This window comes from Oncorhynchus gorbuscha, linkage group LG14 (assembly GCF_021184085.1).
Source record: "Oncorhynchus gorbuscha isolate QuinsamMale2020 ecotype Even-year linkage group LG14, OgorEven_v1.0, whole genome shotgun sequence".
Classification (NCBI taxonomy): domain Eukaryota; kingdom Metazoa; phylum Chordata; class Actinopteri; order Salmoniformes; family Salmonidae; genus Oncorhynchus; species Oncorhynchus gorbuscha.
In genome coordinates this window covers 76,126,744-76,152,096 of record NC_060186.1, presented here as the reverse complement: position 1 = coordinate 76,152,096, position 25,353 = coordinate 76,126,744, and the positions used below count along the sequence as shown (strand labels likewise).

Genomic DNA, 25,353 nt, shown 5'->3' with positions numbered 1-25,353 from the left:
ATGTTGGTGGGGTGTGAGGACATGAGGACTGAACAGGGGGAAGGAATTTTCACAGAACTGCTATATCCCCCCCACACACTTCCATTCACTTCCACCCAGAGGAGGCATGTCGTGGGAGAGGAGGGGAGGGGAGGTCGGGTGAGAAGGCGTCAGGGTGATGATGAGCACCGCTCTCTCTGACACACTGACACGCCACAACATGAATCACAGGAATTAGCTTAGTGGACTAGTTCCCAGCACGTCGGAGAGAGCACGTGTGTGTGTGTGTGTGTGTGTGTGTGTGTGTGTGTGTGTGTGTGTGTGTGTGTGTGTGTGTGTGTGTGTGTGTGTGTGTGTGTGTGTGTGTGTGTGTGTGTGTGTGTGTGTGTGTGTGTGTGTGTGTGTGTGTGTGTGTGTGTGTGTGTGTGTGTGTGTGTGTGTCAGAGAGAGAGGGTGTGTCTCAACAATATCTCCTTTCTCCTGAAGTGTGCACTCCTTCACTACTTCCCACAAATCTAAAAGCAACATATTTCTTTATACCACTTTATACCACTCATTTCAGAGCACACATTGGGAGGAAGGAGAGATGTATCTAACCATAATTGGATGCGTGGGGCTCTGTTGGTAGAGCATGGCGCTTGCAACTCCAGGGTTGTTGGACCAATTCCCACAGGGGACCAATACGGGAAAAAAAAGTGTATGACTACTGTAAGTCTCTCTGGATAAGAGAGTCTGATAAATGACTCACTACTGTAAGTCTCTCTGGATAAGAGAGTGATAAATGACTCACTACTGTAAGTCCCTCTGGATAAGAGAGTCTGATAAATGACTCACTACTGTAAGTCTCTCTGGATAAGAGTCTGTTAAATGACTCACTACTTTAAGTCTCTCTGGATAAGTCTGTTAAATGACTCACTACTGTAAGTCTCTCTGGATAAGAGAGTCTGATAAATGACTCACTACTTTAAGTCTCTCTGGATAAGAGAGTCTGATAAATGACTCACTACTGTAAGTCTCTCTGGATAAGAGAGTCTGATAAATGACTCACTACTTTAAGTCTCTCTGGATAAGAGAGTCTGATAAATGACTCACTACTTTAAGTCTCTCTGGATAAGAGAGTCTGATAAATGACTCACTACTTTAAGTCTCTCTGGATAAGAGAGTCTGATAAATGACTCACTACTGTAAGTCTCTGGATAAGAGAGTCTGATAAATGACTCACTACTGTAAGTCTCTCTGGATAAGAGAATCTGATAAATGACTCACTACTGTAAGTCTCTCTGGATAAGAGAGTCTGATAAATGACACACTACTGTAAGTCTCTCTGGATAAGAGTGATAAATGACTCACTACTGTAAGTCTCTCTGGATAAGAGAGTGTTAAATGACTCACTACTGTAAGTCTCTCTGGATAAGAGAGTCTGATCTCTGCAGACGACTTCGTCAACCATTTTGAAAAGAAGGTCGACGACATCCGATCCTCGTTTGCTAAGTCAAACGACACCGCTGGTTCTGCTCACACTGCCCTACCCTGTGCTCTGACCTCTTTCTCCCCTCTCTCTCCAGATGAAATCTTGCGTCTTGTGATGGCCGGCCGCCCAACAACCTGCCCGCTTGACCCTATCCCCTCCCCTCTTCTCCAGACCATTTCCGGAGACCTTCTCCCTTACCTCACCTCGCTCATCAACTCATCACTGACCGCTGGCTACGTCCCTTCCGTCTTCAAGAGAGCGAGAGTTGCACCCCTTCTGAAAAAACCTACACTCGATCCCTCCGATGTCAACAATTACAGACCAGTATCCCTTCTTTCTTTTCTCTCCAAAACTCTTGAACGTGCCGTCCTTGGCCAGCTCTCCCGCTATCTCTCTCTGCATGACCTTCTTGATCCAAATCAGTCAGGTTTCAAGACTAGTCATTCAACTGAGACTGCTCTCCTCTGTATCACGGAGGCGCTCCGCACTGCTAAAGCTAACTCTCTCTCCTCTGCTCTCATCCTTCTAGATCTATTGGCTGCCTTCGATACTGTGAACCATCAGATCCTCCTCTCCACCCTCTCCGAGTTGGGCATCTCCGGCGCGGCCCACGCTTGGATTGCGTCCTACCTGACAGGTCGCTCCTACCAGGTGGCGTGGCGAGAATCTGTCTCCTCACCACGCGCTCTCACCACTGGTGTCCCCCAGGGCTCTGTTCTAGGCCCTCTCCTATTCTCGCTATACACCAAGTCACTTGGCTCTGTCATAACCTCACATGGTCTCTCCTATCATTGCTATGCAGACGACACACAACTAATCTTCTCCTTTCCCCCTTCTGATGACCAGGTGGCGAATCGCATCTCTGCATGTCTGGCAAACATATCAGTGTGGATGACGGATCACCACCTCAAGCTGAACCTCGGCAAGACGGAGCTGCTCTTCCTCCCGGGGAAGGACTGCCCGTTCCATGATCTCGCCATCACGGTTGACAACTCCATTGTGTCCTCCTCCCAGAGCGCTAAGAACCTTGGTGTGATCCTGGACAACACCCTGTCGTTCTCAACCAACATCAAGGCGGTGGCCCGTTCCTGTAGGTTCATGCTCTACAACATCCGCAGAGTACGACCCTGCCTCACACAGGAAGCGGCGCAGGTCCTAATCCAGGCACTTGTCATCTCCCGTCTGGATTACTGCAACTCGCTGTTGGCTGGGCTCCCTGCCTGTGCCATTAAACCCCTTCAACTCATCCAGAACGCCGCAGCCCGTCTGGTGTTCAACCTTCCCAAGTTCTCTCACGTCACCCTGCTCCTCCGTTCTCTCCACTGGCTTCCAGTTGAAGCTCGCATCCGCTACAAGACCATGGTGCTTGCCTACGGAGCTGTGAGGGGAACGGCACCTCAGTACCTCCAGGCTCTGATCAGGCCCTACACCCAAACAAGGGCACTGCGTTCATCCACCTCTGGCCTGCTCGCCTCCCTACCACTGAGGAAGTACAGCTCCCGCTCAGCCCAGTCAAAACTGTTCGCTGCTCTGGCCCCCCAATGGTGGAACAAACTCCCTCACGACGCCAGGACAGCGGAGTCAATCACCACCTTCCGGAGACACCTGAAACCCCACCTCTTTAAGGAATACCTAGGATAGGATAAGTATTCCCTCTCCCCCCTTTAAGATTTAGATGCACTATTGTAAAGTGACTGTTCCACTGGATGTCATAAGGTGAATGCACCAATTTGTAAGTCGCTCTGGATAAGAGCGTCTGCTAAATGACTTAAATGTAAATGTAAATGTAAATAAATGACTCACTACTGTAGTGTCTCTGGATAAGAGTCTGTTAAATGACTCACTACTTTAAGTCTCTCTGGATAAGTCTGTTAAATGACTCACTACTGTAAGTCTCTCTGGATAAGAGAGTCTGATAAATGACTCACTACTGTAAGTCTCTCTGGATAAGTCTGTTAAATGACCCACTACTGTAAGTCTCTCTGGATAAGAGAGTCTGATAAATGACTCACTACTTTAAGTCTCTCTGGATAAGTCTGTTAAATGACTCACTACTGTAAGTCTCTCTGGATAAGTCTGTTAAATGACTCACTACTGTAAGTCTCTCTGGATAAGAGTGTCTGATATGTTATTAAAATGTCAATGTAATTGGGATTTAACCAGAGAGAGTGTGCGTGTGTCGTGGGATAATCAACGAGGGGCTGTGCGTTCTATAGAAAATAATGAACGACGTGTAAGGTGTGTTCCACGACACTCTACCAGAGTGGAACCGACCTTCCACCACAGGAGGCTGGTGGCGCCTTAATTGGGGAGGACGGGCTCGTGGTAATGACTGGAGCGGAATGGATGGAATGGTATCAGACCCGTGGTTTCTAGGTGTTTGACGACATTCCATTGGTTCTGTTCCGGATGTTATTGTGAGCCGTCCTCAACCCAGCAGCCTCCTGTGCCTTCCACAAGAGTTGGCGTTATTTTCAAGAGAACGCAAAGACCCCCGCGTTGATTATTCCTGTTATACCATGGCTATAGTTTAACACATTTGCCGGTGGAAATTGATAGCAAGTATACGAGATAGCTACAGTAGTTGCTGTTGTAACCAAGCAAACACACTTGCTAGTTTATCTAACCAAACCATCATCCTAGCTTGCTATCATTAAAATCGAATTCAACAGTACCAATACTGTTTTCAATTCGACTTTTGCTTTCAAAAGCAGCTCAAACAAAACATGTCAAAATGAACTCGAGCCATTGAATTCTACCGTGCAAATATACCGTGCGTTATAGGGAAATAATGCACACTCTAGAATGTCGTTCAAGCCAATCAGAAAGGATTATTCAACAATGCCATGGTATGAACAGATATAGATCCAGAGCCATAGAATGACTAGAAAGACTGTTGTCTGACTGCCTATGAATCTGGCATTTCGGATGCTGATTCGTTTGCTCTCTCCCACAACTCAACCCCATAGTTACTGTTGCTACGACTAAGAGACCATTTATGCTCGATCAGAAACTCTGTGACACGTAGGCCAAATTGACCTCTGTACCACATCGCTGTGAGCCTCCCAAATGTTGTGACCGGCTGGTGGGCTCCATATAGCTGGCAAGCAAGGTGCTGAAACAAAAGGCTAGCAATATGATGGCTAATATGTAGCTAGCTAGCCATCTTAGATCGCTGTCTATAGTGAGAGGCAACAGAGTGTTCGGCCAACTGGCTAGCAACTGGTTTTACTGTATAAATTAGCTCGATTCTGTTCTTTTCCATTTCGAATAAAGAACACTCTGTGGACTCTGTCTATCTGAAACACATGTCAAGGTAATAGCACCACAAGCGACAACATTTGCATTTGATTCTGTTGCTTAGTCTGCCAGTACATCTTTCTGTCTCCCTGACAACCTAGGATGTCCATTACCAGGCTGGAGAGTGGTGGTGGCCAATGGAGGGAAATCAACTTCACTGAGCACATTTGGAAGCTCATCGCCATGAATTTTATCTATACCCGCTGATAGAAGTATCTAGGTCCCAAGATAACAATTCACTTTGACCCAAGAGAACATTTCAGACTAAGATTTTGCAAAATGTAAGATCATAATGAACAATATTATAAGGACAGAGGGGATCTGATTCAAGATCAGCCCTGGTCCACTCCATTCTCTTACCCTGGTTCTGGAGAGCTACATTGGTATGCATTTGTTTGTGTGTGTCCTAGTGTAACGGATGTGAAACCGCTAGCTTAGTTAGCGGTGCGCGCTAAATAGCGTTTCAATCGGTGACGTCACTTGCTCTGAGACCTTGAAGTAATAGTTCCCCTTGCTCTGCAAGGGCCGCGGCTTTTGTGGAGCGATGGGTAACGATGCTTCGTGGGTGACTGTTGTTGATGTGTGCAGAGGGTCCCTGGTTCGCGCCCAGGTATGGGCGAGGGGACGGTCTAAAGTTATACTGTTACACTACGAATTTCAGGTGGGGATGAACCCACTGGAGGTCAACATCCATGTAGGAGTCCATCCCCTTGTGACGTCCATCTACACCAGCGAGGTTTCCTATATTATAACGTACATTGCAGAAACAACGCTGAAAAAAAACCCTTGGGGGTCTCCACCTCTCAATTTCTACAGATTCATACCCACAATCCACCTCTCCCCTTCTATAGAATCATACCCACAATCCACCTCTCACCTTCTACAGATTCATACCCACAATCCACCTCTCACCTTCTAGAGAGTCATACCCGCAATCCACCTCTCACCTTCTAGAGAGTCATACCCACAATCCACCTCTCACCTTCTACAGATCCATACCCACAATCCACCTCTCACCTTCTACAGATTCATACCCACAATCCACCTCTCACCTTCTACAGATTCATACCCACAATCCACCTCTCACCTTCTACAGATTCATACCCGCAATCCACCTCTCACCTTCTACAGATTCATACCCGCAATCCACCTCTCACCTTCTACAGATTCATACCCGCAATCCACCTCTCACCTTCTACAGATTCATACCCGCAATCCACCAGATTCATACCCACAATCCACCTCTCACCTTCTATAGAGTCATACCCACAATCCACCTTTCACCTACAGATTCATACCCACAATCCACCTCTCACCTTCTATAGAGTCATACCCACAATCCACCTCTGACCTTCTATAGAGTCATACCCGCAATCCACCTCTCACCTTCTATAGAGTCATACCCGCAATCCACCTCTCACCTTCTACAGAGTCATACCCACAATCCACCCCTCACCTTCTAGAGAGTCATACCCACAATCCACCTCTCACCTTCTAGAGTCATACCCACAATCCATCTCTCACCTTCCACAGAGTCGTACCCACAATCCACCTCTCACCTTCTAGAGAGTCATACCCACAATCCACCTCTCACCTTCTAGAGAGTCATACCCACAATCCATCTCTCACCTTCTACAGAGTCGTACCCACAATCCACTTCTCCCATTCTACAGAGTCATACCTACAATCCACCTCTCACCTTCTATAGAGTCATACCCACAATCCATCTCTCACCTTCTACAGTCATACCCACAAACCTCTCACCTTCTAGAGAGTCATACACTAGCCACAATCCATCTCTCACCTTCTACAGAGTCGTACCCACAATCCACTTCTCCCATTCTACAGAGTCATACCCACAATCCACCCCTCACCTTGTATAGAGTCATACCCACAATCCACCTCTCACCTTCTACAGTCATACCCACAATCCACCTCTCCCCTTCTACAGAGTCATACCAACAATCCACCTCTCACCTTCTCCTGAGTCATACCCTAGTCACAATCCACCTCTCACCTTCTACTGAGTCATACCCACAATCCACCTCTCACCTTCTACAGAGTCATACCCACAATCCACTTATCCCCTTCTACAGAGTCATACCCACAATCCACCTTTCACCTTCTACAGATTCATACCCACAATCCACCTCTCACCTTCTATAGAGTCATACCCACAATCCACCTCTGACCTTCTATAGAGTCATACCCGCAATCCACCTCTCACCTTCTATAGAGTCATACCCGCAATCCACCTCTCACCTTCTACAGATTCATACCCACAATCCACCTCTCACCTTCTATAGTCATACCCACAATCCACCTCTCACCTTCTATAGAGTCATACCCGCAATCCACCTCTTACCTTCTACAGATTCATACCCACAATCCACCTCTCACCTTCTACAGAGTCATACCCACAATCCACCCTCACCTTCTAGAGAGTCATACCCACAATCCACCTCTCACCTTCTAGTCATACCCACAATCCATCTCTCACCTTCCACAGAGTCGTACCCACAATCCACCTCTCACCTTCTAGAGAGTCATACCCACAATCCACCTCTCACCTTCTAGAGAGTCATACCCACAATCCATCTCTCACCTTCTACAGAGTCGTACCCACAATCCACTTCTCCCATTCTACAGAGTCATACCCACAATCCACCTCTCACCTTCTGTAGAGTCATACCCACAATCCATCTCTCACCTTCTATAGAGTCATACCCACAATCCATCTCTCACCTTCTACAGTCATACCCACAAATCTCTCACCTTCTAGAGAGTCATACACTAGCCACAATCCACCCCTCACCTTGTATAGAGTCATACCCACAATCCACCTCTCACCTTCTACAGTCATACCCACAATCCACCTCTCCCCTTCTACAGAGTCATACCAACAATCCACCTCTCACCTTCTCCTGAGTCATACCCTAGTCACAATCCATCTCTCACCTTCTCCTGAGTCATACCCACAATCCACCTCTCACCTTCTACAGAGTCATACCCAAAATCCACTTATCCCCTTCTACAGAGTCATACCCTAGTCCCAATCCACCTCTTACGTTCTACATGGCAGGCCCTGGTTTACAGTGCGTTCGGAAAGTATTCAGACCCCTTGACTTTTTTGTTAGGTTACAGCCTTATTATAAAATTGATTAAATTGTTTATTTCCCTCATCAATCTACACACAACACCCCATAATGACAAAGCAAAAACTTGTTTTAAACATTTTTGCTAATGTATACAAAATAAAAACTGAAATATCACATTTACATAAGTATTCAGACCCTTTACCCAGTACTTTTTTGAAGGACCTTTAGCAGCGATTACAGCAGTCTTCTTGGGTATGATGCTACAAGCTTGGCTCACCTGTATTTGGGGAGTTTGTCCCATTCTTCTCTGTAGATCCTCTCAAGCTCTGTCAGGTTGGATGGGGAGCGACACTGCACAGTTATTTTCAGGTCTCTCCAGAGATGTTCGATCGGGTTCATACAGGAACTCAAGTCCTTCTGTTCACCTGACATAGAATTCCTCACAATCAAATGTCGACCGCATTATCTACCAAGATAATTCTCTTCGATTATAATCACAGCCGTATATATCACCTCCCAAGCAGACACATCGATGGCCCTGAACGAACTTTATTTGACTCTTTGTAAACTGGAAACCACATATCCTGAGGCTGCATTCATTGTAGCTGGGGGTTTTAACAAGGCTAATCTGACAACTAGACTCCCTAAATTCTATCAGCATATCGATTGTGCAACCAGGGCTGGTAAAACATTGAATCATTGTTATTCTAACTTCCACGATGCATATAAGGCCCTCCCCCGCCCTCCTTTCAGGAAAAGCTGACCACGACTCCATTTTGTTGCTTCCAGCCTACAGACAGAAACTTAAACAGAAAGCTCCCGCGCTCAGGTCTGTTCAACGCTGGTCCGACCAATCTGATTCCACGCTTCAAGACTGCTTCGATCACGTGGATTGGAATATGTTCCGCATTGCGTCCAACAACAACATTGACGAATATGCTGATTCGGTGAGCGAGTTCATTAGCAAGTGCATCGGTGATGTCGTACCCACAGCAACTATTAAAACATTCCCCAACCAGAAACCGTGGATTGATGGCAGCATTCGCTCGAAACTGAAAGCGCAAACCACTGCTTTTAACCAGGGCAAGGTGACCGGAACCATGACCGAATACAAACAGTGGAGCTATTCCCTCTGCAAGGCAATCAAACAAGCTAAGCGTCAGTATAGAGACAAAGTAGAGTTGCAATTCAACGGCTCAGACACAAGAGGTATGTGGCAGGGTCTACAGTCAATCACGGATTACAAAAAGAAAACCAGCACCGTCGCGGACCAGGATGTCTTGCTCCCAGGCAGACTAAATAACTTCTTTGCCCGCTTTGAGGACAATACAGTGCCACTGACACGGCCCACTACCAAAACTTGCGGACTATCCTTCACGGCAGCCGACATGAGTAAAACATTTAAACGTGTTAACCCTCGCAAGGCTGCAGGCCCAGACGGCATCCCCAGCCGCGTCCTCAGAGCATGCGCAGACCAGCTGGCTGGTGTGTTTACGGACATATTCAATCAATCCTTATCCCAGTCTGCTGTTCCCACATGCTTCAAGAGGCCCACCATTGTTCCTGTTCCCAAGAAAGCTAAGGTAACTGAGCTAGTCAAGGACCATATCACCTCCACCCCACCTGACTCCCTAAACCCACTCCAATTTGCTTACCTCCCCAATAGGTCCACAGACGACGCAATCGTAACCACACTGCACACTGCCCTAACCCATCTGGACAAGAGGAATACCTATGTGAGAATGCTGTTCATTGACTATAGCTGTCATGCAGGTAAAAGAGGACCCAAAAGCGACTTAACAGAAACAGAGTTTATTAAAGTCCAAAACGGAATAACAGAATTCCTCTAGACTTGTAGAGGGGAAACAACTGGAGAAGCGGCCACAGACTGCAGGTCGCTTCGGGTAGGCGCAGGCCGTAGTCGACTGAGACACCTGCTCACACGCAGCATCTGATGAAGGCACAAAACACGACAGGACAGGGTGATACACAATCACGGCAAAAACACGACAGGACAGGGCGAAACGCAATCACGGCATGGTGAATACAATACAAGGAACCGACGGGACAGGAACGGATCATAAAGGAATAAATAGGGACTCTAATCAGGGGAAAGGATCGGGAACAGGTGTGGGAAGACTAAATGATGATTAGGGGAATAGGAACAGCTGGGAGCAGGAACGGAACGACAGAGAGAAGAGAGAGCGAGAGAGTGAGAGAGGGAGGGGGAGAGAGAGGGATAGAACCAAACAAGACCAGCAGAGGGAAACGAATAGCATGGGGAGCACAGGGACAAGACATGACAATAAATGACAAACATGACAGTACCCCCCACTCACCGAGCGCCTCCTGGCGCACTCGAGGAGGAATCCTGGCGGCAACGGAGGAAATCATCGATGAGCGAACGGTCCAGCACGTCCCGAGACGGAACCCAACTCCTCTCCTCAGGACCGTAACCCTCCCAATCCACTAGGTATTGGTGACCCCGTCCCCGAGAACGCATGTCCATAATCTTATGTACCTTGTAAATAGGTGCGCTCGACAAGGACGGGAGGGGGGAGGGAAGACGAACGGGGGTGCGAAGAAAGGGCTTAACACAGGAGACATGGAAGACAGGATGGACGCGACGAAGATGTCGCGGAAGAAGCAGTCGCACAGCGACAGGATTGACGACCTGGGAGACACGGAACGGACCAATGAACCGCGGAGTCAACTTACGAGAAGCTGTCGTAAGAGGAAGGTTGCGAGTGGAAAGCCACACTCTCTGGCCGCAACAATACCTTGGACTCTTAATCCTGCGTTTATTGGCGGCTCTCACCGTCTGTGCCCTGTAACGGCAAAGTGCAGACCTCACCCTCCTCCAGGTGCGCTCACAACGTTGGACAAACGCTTGAGCGGAGGGAACGCTGGACTCGGCAAGCTGGGATGAGAACAGAGGAGGCTGGTAACCCAGACTACTCTGAAACGGAGATAACCCGGTAGCAGACGAAGGAAGCGAATTGTGAGCGTATTCTGCCCAGGGGAGCTGTTCTGCCCAAGACGCAGGGTTTCTGAAAGAAAGGCTGCGTAGTATGCGACCAATCGTCTGATTGGCCCTCTCTGCTTGACCGTTAGACTGGGGATGAAACCCGGAAGAGAGACTGACGGACGCACCAATCAAACGACAGAACTCCCTCCAAAACTGTGACGTGAATTGCGGGCCTCTGTCTGAAACGGCGTCTAACGGGAGGCCATGAATTCTGAATACATTCTCAATAATGATTTGTGCCGTCTCCTTAGCGGAAGGAAGTTTAGCGAGGGGAATGAAATGTGCCGCCTTAGAGAACCTATCGACAACCGTCAGAATCACAGTCTTCCCCGCAGACAAAGGCAGACCGGTAATGAAGTCTAAGGCAATGTGAGACCATGGTCGAGAAGGAATGGGGAGCGGTCTGAGACGACCGGCAGGAGGAGAGTTACCCGACTTAGTCTGCGCGCAGTCCGAACAAGCAGCCACGAAACGGCGCGTGTCACGCTCCTGAGTCGGCCACCAAAAGCGCTGGCGAATAGACGCAAGAGTGCCTCGAACACCGGGATGACCAGCTAACTTGGCAGAGTGAGCCCACTGAAGAACAGCCAGACGAGTGGAAACAGGAACGAAAAGGAGGTTACTAGGACAAGCGCGCGGCGACGCAGTGTGCGTGAGTGCTTGCTTAACCTGTCTTTCAATTCCCCAGACTGTTAACCCGACAACACGCCCATAAGGAAGAATCCCCTCGGGATCAGTAGAAGCCACAGAAGAACTAAACAGACGGGATAAGGCATCAGGCTTGGTGTTCTTGCTACCCGGACGGTAAGAAATCACAAACTCGAAACGAGCGAAAAACAACGCCCAACGAGCTTGACGGGCATTAAGTCGTTTGGCAGAACGGATGTACTCAAGGTTCTTATGGTCTGTCCAAACGACAAAAGGAACGGTCGCCCCTCCAACCACTGTCGCCATTCGCCTAGGGCTAAGCGGATGGCGAGCAGTTCACGGTTACCCACATCATAGTTGCGCTCAGATGGCGACAGGCGATGAGAAAAATAAGCGCAAGGATGAACCTTATCGTCAGACTGGAAGCGCTGGGATAGGATGGCTCCCACGCCTACCTCTGAAGCGTCAACCTCGACAATGAATTGTCTAGTGACGTCAGGAGTAACGAGGATAGGAGCGGACGTAAAACGTTCTTTTAGAAGATCAAAAGCTCCCTGGGCGGAACCGGACCACTTAAAACACGTCTTGACAGAAGTAAGAGCTGTGAGAGGGGCAGCAACTTGACCGAAATTACGAATGAAACGCCGATAGAAATTAGCGAAACCTAAAAAGCGCTGCAACTCGACACGTGACCTTGGAACGGGCCAATCACTGACAGCTTGGACCTTAGCGGAATCCATCTGAATGCCTTCAGCGGAAATAACGGAACCGAGAAAAGTAACGGAGGAGACATGAAAAGAGCACTTCTCAGCCTTTACGTAGAGACAATTCTCTAAAAGGCGCTGTAGAACACGTCGAACGTGCTGAACATGAATCTCGAGTGACGGAGAAAAAATCAGGATATCGTCAAGATAAACAAAAACAAAAATGTTCAGCATGTCTCTCAGAACATCATTAACTAATGCCTGAAAAACAGCTGGCGCATTGGCGAGACCGAACGGCAGAACCCGGTACTCAAAATGCCCTAACGGAGTGTTAAACGCCGTTTTCCACTCGTCCCCCTCTCTGATGCGCACGAGATGGTAAGCGTTACGAAGGTCCAACTTAGTAAAGCACCTGGCTCCCTGCAGAATCTCGAAGGCTGATGACATAAGGGGAAGCGGATAACGATTCTTAACCGTTATGTCATTCAGCCCTCGATAATCCACGCAGGGGCGCAGAGTACCGTCCTTCTTTTTAACAAAAAGAACCCCGCCCCGGCCGGAGAAGAAGAAGGCACTATGGTACCGGCGTCAAGAGACACAGACAAATAATCCTCGAGAGCCTTACGTTCGGGAGCCGACAGAGAGTATAGTCTACCTCGAGGAGGAGTGGTCCCCGGAAGGAGATCAATACTACAATCATACGACCGGTGAGGAGGAAGGGAGTTGGCTCGGGACCGACTGAAGACCGTGCGCAGATCATGATATTCCTCCGGCACTCCTGTCAAATCGCCAGGTTCCTCCTGAGAAGTAGGGACAGAAGAAATGGGAGGGATGGCAGACATTAAACACTTCACATGACAAGAAACGTTCCAGGATAGGATAGAATTACTAGACCAATTAATAGAAGGATTATGACATACAAGCCAGGGGTGACCCAAAACAACAGGTGTAAACGGTGAACGGAAAATCAAAAAAGAAATAGTCTCACTGTGGTTACCAGATACTGTGAGAGTTAAAGGTAGTGTCTCAAATTTGATACTGGGAAGATGACTACCATCTAAGGCAAACATGGGCGTAGGCCTGTCTAACGGTCTGAAAGGAATGTTATGTTTCCGAGCCCATGCTTCGTCCATGAAACAACCCTCAGCCCCAGAGTCAATCAAAGCACTGCATGTAGCACCCGAACCGGTCCAGCGTAGATGGACCGACATAGTAGTACAAGATCTAGATGAAGGGACCTGAGTAGTAGCGCTCACCAGTAGCCCTCCGCTTACTGATGGGCTCTGGCCTCTTACTGGACATGAATTAACAAAATGTCCAGCAACTCCGCAATAGAGGCACAGGCGGTTGGTGATCCTCCGTTCCCTCTCCTTATTCGAGATGCGAATCCCTCCCAGCTGCATGGGCTCAGTCTCAAAGCCAGAGGAGGGAGATGGTTGCGATGCGGAGCAGGGAAACACCGTTGATGCGAGCTCTCTTCCACGAGCCCGGTGACGAAGATCTACCCGTCGTTCTATGCGGATGGCGAGAGCAATCAAAGAGTCCACATCTGAAGGAACCTCCCGGGAGAGAATCTCATCCTTAACCACTGCGTGGAGTCCCTCCAGAAAACGAGCGAGCAGCGCCGGCTCGTTCCACTCACTAGAGGCAGCAAGAGTGCGAAACTCAATGGAATAATCCGTTATGGACCGTTCACCTTGGCATAAGGAAGCCAGGGCCCTAGAAGCCTCCCCACCAAAAACTGAACGGTCAAAAACCCGAATCATCTCCTCTTTAAAGTTCTGGAATTTGTTAGAGCAATCAGCCCTTGCCTCCCAGATAGCTGTGCCCCATTCTCGAGCCCGGCCAGTAAGGAGTGAAATGACGTAAGCAACCCGAGCTCTCTCTCTAGAGTATGTGTGGGGTTGGAGAGAGAACACAATCTCACACTGCGTGAGAAAGGAGCGGCACTCAGTGGGCTGCCCGGAGTAGCAAGGTGGGTTATTAACCCTGGGTTCTGGAGGCTCGGCAGGCCAGGGAGTAACAGGTGGCACGAGACGTAGACTCTGGAACTGTCCAGAGAGGTCGGAAACCTGAGCGGCCAGGTTCTCCACGGCATGGCGAGCAGCAGACAATTCCTGCTCGTGTCTGCCGAGCATGGCTCCTTGGATCTCGACGGCAGCGTAACGAGCGTCTGAAGTCGCTGGGTCCATTCCTTGGTCGGTTCCTTCTGTCATGCAGGTAAAAGAGGACCCAAAAGCGACTTAACAGAAACAGAGTTTATTAAAGTCCAAAACGGAATAACAGAATTCCTCTAGACTTGTAGAGGGGAAACAACTGGAGAAGCGGCCACAGACTGCAGGTCGCTTCGGGTAGGCGCAGGCCGTAGTCGACTGAGACACCTGCTCACACGCAGCATCTGATGAAGGCACAAAACACGACAGGACAGGGTGATACACAATCACGGCAAAAACACGACAGGACAGGGCGAAACGCAATCACGGCATGGTGAATACAATACAAGGAACCGACGGGACAGGAACGGATCATAAAGGAATAAATAGGGACTCTAATCAGGGGAAAGGATCGGGAACAGGTGTGGGAAGACTAAATGATGATTAGGGGAATAGGAACAGCTGGGAGCAGGAACGGAACGACAGAGAGAAGAGAGAGCGAGAGAGTGAGAGAGGGAGGGGGAGAGAGAGGGATAGAACCAAACAAGACCAGCAGAGGGAAACGAATAGCATGGGGAGCACAGGGACAAGACATGACAATAAATGACAAACATGACAATAGCTCAGCATTTAACACCATAGTACCCTCAAACTCGTCATCAAGCTCGAGACCCTGGGTCTCGACCCCACCCTGTGCAACTGGGTACTGGACTTCCTGACGGGCCGCCCCCAGGTGATGAGGGTAGGTAACAACATCTCCACCCCGCTGATCCTTAACACTGGAGCCACACAAGGGTGTGTTCTGAGCCCTCTCCTGTACTCCCTGTTCACCCACGACTGCGTGGCCACGCACGCCTCCAACTCAATCATCAAGTTTGCGAACAATACTACAGTGGTAGGCTTGATTACCAACAACTCCTACAGGGAGGAGGTGAGAACCCTCAGAGTGTGGTGTCAGGAAAGTAACCTCACACTCATCATCAACAAAACAAAGGAGATGATTGTGGACTTCAGGAAACAGCAGAGGGAGCACCCCACTATCCACATCGACGGGACAGTAGTGGAGAGGGTAGCTAGTTTTAAGTTCCTCGGCGTACACATCACGGACCAACTGAATTGGTCCACTCACACTGACAGCGTGTTGAAGAAGGCACAGCAGCGCCTCTTCAACCTCAGGAGGCTGAAGAAATTTGGCTTGTCACCAAAAGCACTCACAAACTTCTACAGGTGCACAATCGAGAGCATCCTGTCGGGCTGTATCACTGCCTGGTACGGCAACTGCTCCGCCCACAACCGTAAGGCTCTCCAGAGGGTAGTGAGGTATGCACAACGCATCACCGGGGGCAAACTACCTGCCCTCCAGGACACTTACACCACCCGATGTCACAGGAAGGCCAAAAAGATCATCGAGGACAACAACCACCTGAACCACTGCCTGTTCCCCCCCGCTATCATCCAGAAGGCGAGGTCAGTACAGGTGCATCAAAGCAGGGACCGAGAGACTGAAAAACAGCTTCTATCTCAAGGCCATCAGACTGTTAAACAGCCACCACTAACATTGAGTGGCTGCTGCCAACATACTGACTCAACTCCAGCTCACTTTAAAAATGGAAATTGATGTAAAAAAATGTGTCACTAGCCACTTTAAACAATGCCACTTAATATAATGTTTACATATCCTACATTACTCATCTCATATGTATATACTGTACTCTATAATCTACTGCATCTTGCCATCTTTATGTAATACATGTATCACGAGCCACTTTAACCTTTTCCACTTTGTTTACATACCCTACATTACTCATCTCATATGTATATACTGTACTCGATACCATCTACTGCATCTTGCCTATGCCATTCTGTACCATAACTCATTCATATATCTTTATGTACATATTGTTTATCCCTTTACACTTGTGTGTATAAGGTAGTAGTTGTGGAATTGTTAGGTTAGATTACTCGTTGGTTATTACTGCATTGTTGGAACTAGAAGCACAAGCATTTTGCTACACTCGCATTAGCATCTGCTAACCATGTGTATGTGACAAATACAATTTGATTTGATTTGAAGTCCGGGCTCTGGCTAGGCCACTCAAGGACATTCAAACACTTGTTCTGAAGCCACTCCTGCGTTGTCTTGGCTGTATGCTCAGCGTCGTTGTCCTGTTGGAAGGTGAACCTTTGCCCCAGTCTGAGGTCCTGAGCTCTCTGGAGCAGGTTTTCATCAAGGATCTCTCTGTACTTTGTTCCGTTCATCTTTGCCTCGATCCTGACTAGTCTCCCAGTCATTGCCTCTAAAAAAACATCTCTACAGCATGATCTTTGCCTCGATCCTGACTAGTCTCCCAGTCATTGCCTCTAAAAAAACATCTCTACAGCATGATCTTTGCCTCGATCCTGACTAGTCTCCCAGTCATTGCCTCTAAAAAAACATCTCTACAGCATGATCTTTGCCTCGATCCTGACTAGTCTCCCAGTCATTGCCTCTAAAAAAACATCTCTACAGCATGATGCTGCCTGGTTTCCTCCAGACATGATGCTTGTTATTCAGGCCAAATATTTTAATCTTGGTTTTATCAAACCAGAAAATCTTGTTTCTCATGGTCTGAGAGTCTTTATGTGGCTTTTGGCAAACTCCAAGTGGGCTGTCATATGCCTTTTAATGAGTGGCTTCTGTCTGGCCACCCTACCATAAAGGCCTGATTGGTGGAGTGCTGCAGAGATGGTTGTTATTCTGGAAGGTTCTCCCATCTCCACAGAGGAACTCTAGAGCTCAGTCAGAGTGACCATCGGGTTGTTGGTAACCTCTTTGACCAAGGCCCTTCTCCCCCGATTGCTCAGTTTGGCCAGGTGGCCAACTCTAGGAAGAGTCTTGGTGGTTACAAATTGCTCTACGGACAATTCCTTCGACCTCATGGCTTGGTTTTGGCTCTGACATGCACTGTCAACTGTGGGACCTTATATAGAAAGGTTTGTGTGCTTCCCATGACTGTGATTTTGTACATACATACATACATACATACATACATACATACATACATACATACATACATACATACATACATACATACATACATACATACATACATACATACATACATACATACATACATACATACATACATACATAAATGTGGAACATAGTAAATGTGAAAAATAGTCCAAATGAAGAAAAACCCTTGAATATGGTCTACAGAACCAGTCAAAAGTTTGGACACACCTACTCATTCAAGGGTTTTTCTTTATTTTTTTCTGCGTTGTAGAATAATATTAATAATAAACATCAAAACTATTAAACTATTAAACAACACACATGGAAACATGTAGTAACCCAAAAAATGTTAAACAAATCTAAATGTATGAAAAAAGTAGCCACCCCTTGCCTTGATGACAGCTTTTGTACACTCTCGGCATCATCCAGGTGGGCTCATCCATCTGTGGAGAAACTGATTGGCGCAAAACTGTGTGAGGGAGATGGTGACCAGTTGTAAAGCAACCAGACTTTAGTGGCTTAGTTATTTACTCAACTCCTCTTTAAATTTGACCAAGACACAGCAGTTGTTGATCAAGCTAAATTATACAGTAAAACAGGTTGCTAGCAAGTTAGCAGAAACAAACTGTTGCCTCTCACCATAGCCAACTATCTAAGATGGAAATGATTGCATCCCAATACCAGGCAACCATTGCGAGTGTAGACATGAGTCTACTAGTTGTCTACAAATTGTCATGATTAGAGGTTCCACGTCCGTTCTGTTCGCTCCAGTTCTATGTCCAGAGCTGCCGTTTCAGTAAACCAGATGTCACAGCAACACATCCACATAATCCATTTTCAACATTATGCAGATTCATCCTCACTGTCACCTCGGGCTGAGCAATGATAGATCGCTTGTATCATCACGATCAGCAGATTTGTCATGATAAAAGACAACAGTTTAAAAATGTTTTTTTTTTTTTTTTAGGAAAAGTCCTCATAGAACTACGTGTACTTGTGACACAAACAGTAAACAGTTATACAGTTATTTTGACTTTCAGATTATTTCAGGTATTCGACTGTAACACGGATGTATAGAGGATCATGTGCTGTGAAACACGAGTGATCCAACTCTACAACCTAGTGGTAGAAATCAATACTACAACTGTGACGCACATTCTATTCCTGACTCCTCTCCAACACCGCGGGGGGGCCGCAGTCCTGCTCGCTTTTCATTTTCACCCAGGTTTAAATTAGTCCCTGAACCCCGGACAGATATAAAAAAAAATCCTTAATGAAAAGCTGCGGGCGCTGTGGCCTGGAATTCAATTCATTTCAAACTTTATTGTTCCGTCTTGCGTCGTTACAATTTAACCCTTTCTATTTCATAAAGTTACCGCAGCACGATGAGTCATTCATCTTCAAGCATTTATTCAATATACATGTGAAATAATTACAATGTTGCACGTTATATATATATCCACCAAATGCAATTCAAAACGTACCCCCTCGCACCCCCATCATCAAACAAAACAGACATACATATTTCATCTGTATCTAGAAATCATAGTCCAGCATTTCATTCAATACTACATACCATATTATCACTTGCACACATAAACATGAGTTTTTGTTGATGGTAGCACTATTGGTAGCACTATTAACTTGTGTCAGTCGTAGAGAGAATAGGCCAGGTTAAGAATAATAACGTCAGACCACTCTGGTCAAATGCTTTTAATTAAGTTGTTTAATAAATGACCAGTTTGAATAATTAACTTCATTGAAGTTGCAAGAAAATGAAATAAAAAGTGTGGACGCAATGCAGATCTCTCGCTGGTCCGTTTGCTAGTCTGGACAACATGACAGAAGAAAACAAAATACGTCATCGTAGATAGAATCACAGAGGGAATATTTTAAGACCATCAAAAATGTCAACACTTTATACAGGCCTGTAATGGTAATTACGTTCAATTAAACTAGGAGTATTATTTATGTACATTGTCATTGAAAGTTGCCTCAAGAAACAAAATGACGAGGCTGGAACTAAATGGAACATTGTCTGTACCACAAACAGTGTATTCCCTATGGCGCAGTAGGTCTGAGCTTAGCCGAGCAGTGTACTATAAAGGGGAACGGTGGATCATTGGAGATGCATTACAGTAGAACAGTGTAATGGGTCGTGACCACTTTATCAACAGCCCTGCGGTGTACTCTAAATACTGAAAGCTTTGTATATAACGCAGCATGTATCAGCAGCACCCTCTTGTGGCAAAATCTAACAACTACAATGAAAAATACATTTTAAAAAACCTATCAAATGCCAGTACACCACCTATGATGGCTACGTTAATCAGGTTCTAACATGAAGAAGAGAAGTGTCACCCTCCACCCTATTCCCTACAAAGTGCACTACTTTAAACCAGATCTCGCATAGGGAATAGGGTGTGTTTTGAGACGCATCCAGATCCAGTCCTTACATAAGAAGTGGCACGCTAATTCCCTACATAGGGCACTACTTTTCTCACCCTATTCCCTACATAGGGCACTACTTATTTTTCACCCTATTCCCTACATAGTGCACTACTTATTTTTCACCCTATTCCCTACATAGTGCACTACTTTTCTCACCGTATACCCTACATAGTGCACTACTTTTGACCAGGCCCAGCCCTTAACACCAGCAGCCCTTCTGTGAGGCGGCGGCCCCGTCTGTGATGCCCTCCTCCTCCTCCAGGGCGGCGAGGTTGAGCTCGTCTGTGACCGACGCCCTTAGGAGGTCCAGGTCCTTCTTATTGGCTGCCAGGACCTGCTCAGCCAATCGTGTGAAGGACTGGGGTGGAGGGGTGGCAACATGGCACAAGGAAAACAGAGAAGTGAAATGTTTTGTTTTTGCAATGCTGAAGACTAATTTAACTGTTAGTGCAAATCTGTTTTATGTATATATATCACTGTATATATATATATACACTGTATACATTTTTTAAATGTAACCTTTATTTAACTAGGCAAGTCAGTTTAAGAACAAATGATTATTTACAATGATGGCCGACACCGGCCAAACCCGGACTCGCTGGGCCAATTGTGCGCCGCCCTCTGGGACTCGCTGGGCCAATTGTGCGCCGCCCTCTGGGACTCGCTGGGCCAATTGTGCGCAGCCCTGTGGGACTCGCTGGGCCAATTGTGCGCCGCCCTCTGGGACTCGCTGGGCCAATTGTGCGCAGCCCTGTGGGACTCCCGATCATGGCCGGACGTGATACAGCCTGGATATATAACTGTATACAGTGCCTTCAGAAAGTATTCAGACCCCTTGACTATTCTAAAATTGATTAAATTGTTTTTCCCCCCCTCATCAATCTACACACAATACCCTATAATGACAAAGCAAAAACAGGTTTTTAGAAATGTTTGCAAAATTTATAAAAAATGAAAAACTTATATGACATTTCCATAAATATTCAGCCCCTTTACTCAGTACTTTGTTGAAGTACCTTCGGCAGCGATTACAGCCTCGAGTTTCATTGGGTACGAAGCTTCAAGCACCTGTATTTGGGGAGTTTCTCCCATTATTCTCTGCAGATCCTCTCAAGCTCTGTCAGGTTGGATGGGGAGTGTCGCTGCACAGCCAGTTTCAGGTGTCTTCAGAGATGTTCGATCATATTCAAGTCCGGGCTCTGGCTGGGCCACTCAAGGACATTCAGAGACTTGTCTCGAAGCCACTCCTGTGTTGTGTTGTCTTGTCTGTGTGCTTAGGGTCGTTGTCCTGTTGGAAGGTGAACCTTTGCCCCAGTCTGAGGTCCTGAGCGCTCTGGAGCAGGTTGTCATCAAGGATCTCTCTGTACTTTGCTCCGTTCATCTTTGCCTCGATCCTGATTAGTCTCCCAGTCCCCACCATAGGGATGGTCCCAGGTTTCCTCCAGACGTGACGCTTGGTATTCAGGCCAAGCCTGAATCAGACCAGAGAATCTGGTTTCTCATGGTCTGAGAGTCTTTAGGTGCCTTTTGACAAACTCCAAGTGGGCTTTCGTGCATTTTACTGAGGAGTGGCTTCCGTCTGGCCACTCAAATCAAATCAAATTGTATTGGTCACATGCACGTGTTAGCAGATGTTATTGCAGTGTAGCGAAATACTTGTGTTTCTAGCTCCAACAGTAATATCTAACAAGTAATATCTAACAATTTCACAACAATACACACAAATCTAAAGTAAAAGAATGGAATTAAGAAATATATAAATATATGGACGAGCAATGTCAGAGTGGCATACACTAAGATACAGTAGAATAGAAGACAAATTGTAATTATTCGCCTACCTCCTCATGCCTTTTGCACACAATGTATATAGACTCTCTTTTTCTTATTTTTCTCTACTGTGTTATTGACTTGTTTATTGTTTACTCCATGTGTAACTCTGTGTTGTCGTCTGTTCACACTGCTATTCTTTATCTTGGCCAGGTCGCAGTTGTAACTGAGAACTTGTTCTCAACTAGCCTACCTGGTTAAATAAAGGTGTTCTCAACTAGCCTACCTTGTTAAATAAAGGTTAAATAAAATTAAATAAAAGTGGCCAGTGATTTTAAGTCTATGTATATAGGGCAGCAGCCTCTATGTGCTAGTGATGTTTATTTAACAATCTGATGGCCTTGAGATAGAAGCTGTTTTCATCCTCTCAGTGACAGCTTTGATGCACCTGTACTGACCTCGCCTTCTACCATAAAGGCCTGATTGGTGGAGTGCTGCAGAGATGGTTGTCCTTCTGGAAGGTTCTCCCATCTCCACAGAGGAACTCTGGAGAGTGACGGAGTGACCATCGGGTTCTTAGTCACCTCCCTGATCAAGGCCCTTCTCCCCCAATTGCTCAGTTTTGCCGGGCGGCCAGCTCTAGGAAGAGTCTTGGTGGTTCCAAACTTCTTCCATTTAGGACTGGTGGAGGCCACTGTGTTCCTGGGAACCTTCAATGCTGCAGAAATGTTTTGGTACCCTTCTCCAGATCTGTGCCCCGACACAATCCTGTCTCAGAGCTCTAAGGATCATTTCTTCGACCTCATGGCCTGGTTTTTGCTTATATAGACAGGTGTGTGCCTTTTCAAATCATGTCTAATCAATTGAATTTACGACAGGTGGGCTCCAATCAAGTTGTAGAAACATCTCAAGGATGATCAATGGAAACAGGATGCACCTGAGCTCTATTTTTAGTCTCATAGCAAAGGGTCTGAATACTTATGTAAATAAGTTATTTCTGTTTTTTTATTTATACATTTGCAAACATTTCTATAAACCTGTTTTTTCTTTGTCATTATGGGATACCAATCTCATAGATTGATGAGGATTTTTATTTCATTTAATCCATTTTAGAATAAGGCGGTAACGTAACAATGTAATGAAAAAGTGAAGGGGTCTGAATACTTTCCAAATGCCCAAATACACTACCGGTCAAAAGTTTGGGGTCACTTAGAAATGTCCTTGTTTTTTTAAAGAAAAACACATTTTCTTCTATTAAAATAACATAAAATTGATCAGAAATACAGTGTATGTAATGGTCTTCTTCCTCCTCTGAGGAGGAGGAGTAGGAAGGATCGGAGGACCAATGCGCAGCGTGGTACGTGTTCATGATTCTTTTAATAGAAAAATACAAGATAACAACGTGAAATAACAAAAACAGTTCCGTGTGGAACACACAGACACAGAAAATAATCACCCCACAACAGACAGGTGGGAAAAGGCTACCCAAGTATGATTCTCAATCAGAGACAACTAACGACACCTGCCTCTGACTGAGAACCATACCAGGCCAAACACAAAAACACCACATAGAAAAAGGAACATAGACTACCCACCCAACTCACGCCCTGACCATACTAAAACAAAAACATAACAAAAGAACTAAGGTCAGAACGTGACAGTGTTAATGTTGTAAATTACTATTTTGTAGCTGGAAACAGCAGATATTTTATGGAATATCTACATAGGCGTACAGAGGCCCAATATCAGCAACCATCACTCCTGTGTTCCAATGGCACGTTGTGTTAGCTAATCCAAGTTTATAATTTTAAAAGACTAATTGATCATTAGAAAACCCTTTTGCAATTATGTTAGTACAGCTGAAAACTGTTGTTCTGATTAAAGAAGCAATAAAACTGGCCTGCTGTAGACTTGTCATGTTTGTCATTTATTATCTTGTCTTGTCCCTGTGCTCCCCATTCTATTCGTTTCCCTCTGCTGGTCTTATTAGGTTCTTTCCCTCTTTCTATCCCTCTCTCTCCCCCTCCCTCTCTCACTCTCTCGCTCTCTCTTCTCTCTATCGTTCCGTTCCTGCTCCCAGCTGTTCCTATTCCCCTAATCATCATTTAGTCTTCCCACACCTGTTCCCGATCCTTTCCCCTGATTAGAGTCCCTATTTCTTCCTTTGTGTTCCGTTCCTGTCCTGTCGGTTCCTTGTTTAGAATTCACCGTGCTGTGATTGTGTATCGCCCTGTCGTGTCGTGTTTTCCTCAGATGCTGCGTGGTGAGCAGGTGTCTGAGTCTGTCTGGTTCAAGTGCCTTCCCGAGGCAACCTGCTGTTCACCTGCTGTTCAAGATCGAGTCTCCAGTTTGTCCTCGTCATTTCGAGTGAAAGTTGTTTTTTTTGTTTGTAATTACTTTACTGGATTAAAGACTCTGTTTTCGCCAAGTCGCTTTTGGGTCCTCTTTCACCTGCATGACAAGACTAGTTGAGAATCTGGAGCATCAGCATTTGTGGGTTCAATTACAGGCTCAAAATGGCCAGAAACAAAGAACTTTCTTCTGAAACTCGTCAGTCTATTCTCATTCTGAGAAATGAAGACTATTACATGAGAGAAATTGCCAAGAAACTGAAGATCTCGTATAATGCTGTGTACTACTCCCTTCATAGAACAGCGCAAACTGGCTCTAACCAGAATAGAAAGAGGAGTGGAAAAACACCAGTCTCAACGTCAACAGTGAAGAGGCGACTCCGGGATGCTGGCCTTCTGGGAAGAGTTACAAAGAAAAAGCCATATCTCAGACTGGCCAATAAAAAGAAAGACACTGGACCAAGGAGTGGCCAGCACAGTCACTGGATCTCAACCCTATTGAGCTGTTGTGGGAGCAGCTTGACCGTATGGTAACTATGTAGGGAAGAAATAGTCAGCTGGTATTCTGTCTATAATGGAGTGTCCAGCACAGTCACTGGATCTCAACCCTACTGAGCTGTTGTGGGAGCAGCTTGACCGTATGGTACGTAAGAAGTGCCCATTAAGCCAATCCAACGGGTGGGAGGTGTTTCAGGAAGCATGGGGTGAAATCTCTTCAGATTACCTCAACACATTGACAACTACAATGCCAAACAACTGCAAGGCTGTAATTGCTGCAAATGGAGGATTCTTTGACGAAAGCAAAGTTTCAAGGACACAATTACTATTTCAATTAAAAATCATTATTTATAAACTTGTTGACCTTCTTGACTATATTTCCTATTCATTTTGAAACTAATTTCATGTATGTTTTCATGGAAAACAAGGACATTTCTGTGACCCCAAACTTTTGAACAGTAGTGTGTATATATATGTATAGTAGCAGTCAAAAGTTTGGACACACCTCCTCATTAAAGGGTTTATTCTTAATTTCTTACTATTTTCTACATTGTAGAATAACAGTGAAGACATCAAAACTATGAAATAACACATATGGAATCATGTAGTAACCAAAACAATTGTTAAACAAGAGTGTGCAAAGCTGTCATCAAGGAAAAGGTGGGCGACTTTGAAGAATCTCAAATATGTAGAAAATCGTCAAAATAAAGAAAAACCCTCAAATTAGTAGGTGTATCCAAACCTTTGACTGGTACTCTATATATATATATATATATCACTGTATATATCACTGCATATATACACATACATATATATATCACTGTATATATCACTGTATATATCACTGTATATATCACTGCATATATACACATACATATATATATCACTGTATATATCACTGTATATATCA

General features: G+C 46.0%; 1 protein-coding gene across 2 annotated transcripts in view; it reads right to left on the bottom strand.

Moving 5' to 3' along the window:
* Positions 1-19,082: 19,082 nt before the first annotated feature.
* The window catches only part of LOC123995737 (ras-related protein Rab-15-like), a 32,372-nt gene continuing 26,101 nt past the window's right edge, over positions 19,083-25,353 (bottom strand). For both annotated transcript variants that reach the window (XM_046299408.1, XM_046299409.1), the window contains one exon: positions 19,083-20,185. In XM_046299408.1, the coding sequence (XP_046155364.1) occupies positions 20,027-20,185 (159 nt within the window). In that variant the 3' untranslated portion in view covers positions 19,083-20,026. The remainder of the gene's footprint in view (positions 20,186-25,353) is intronic.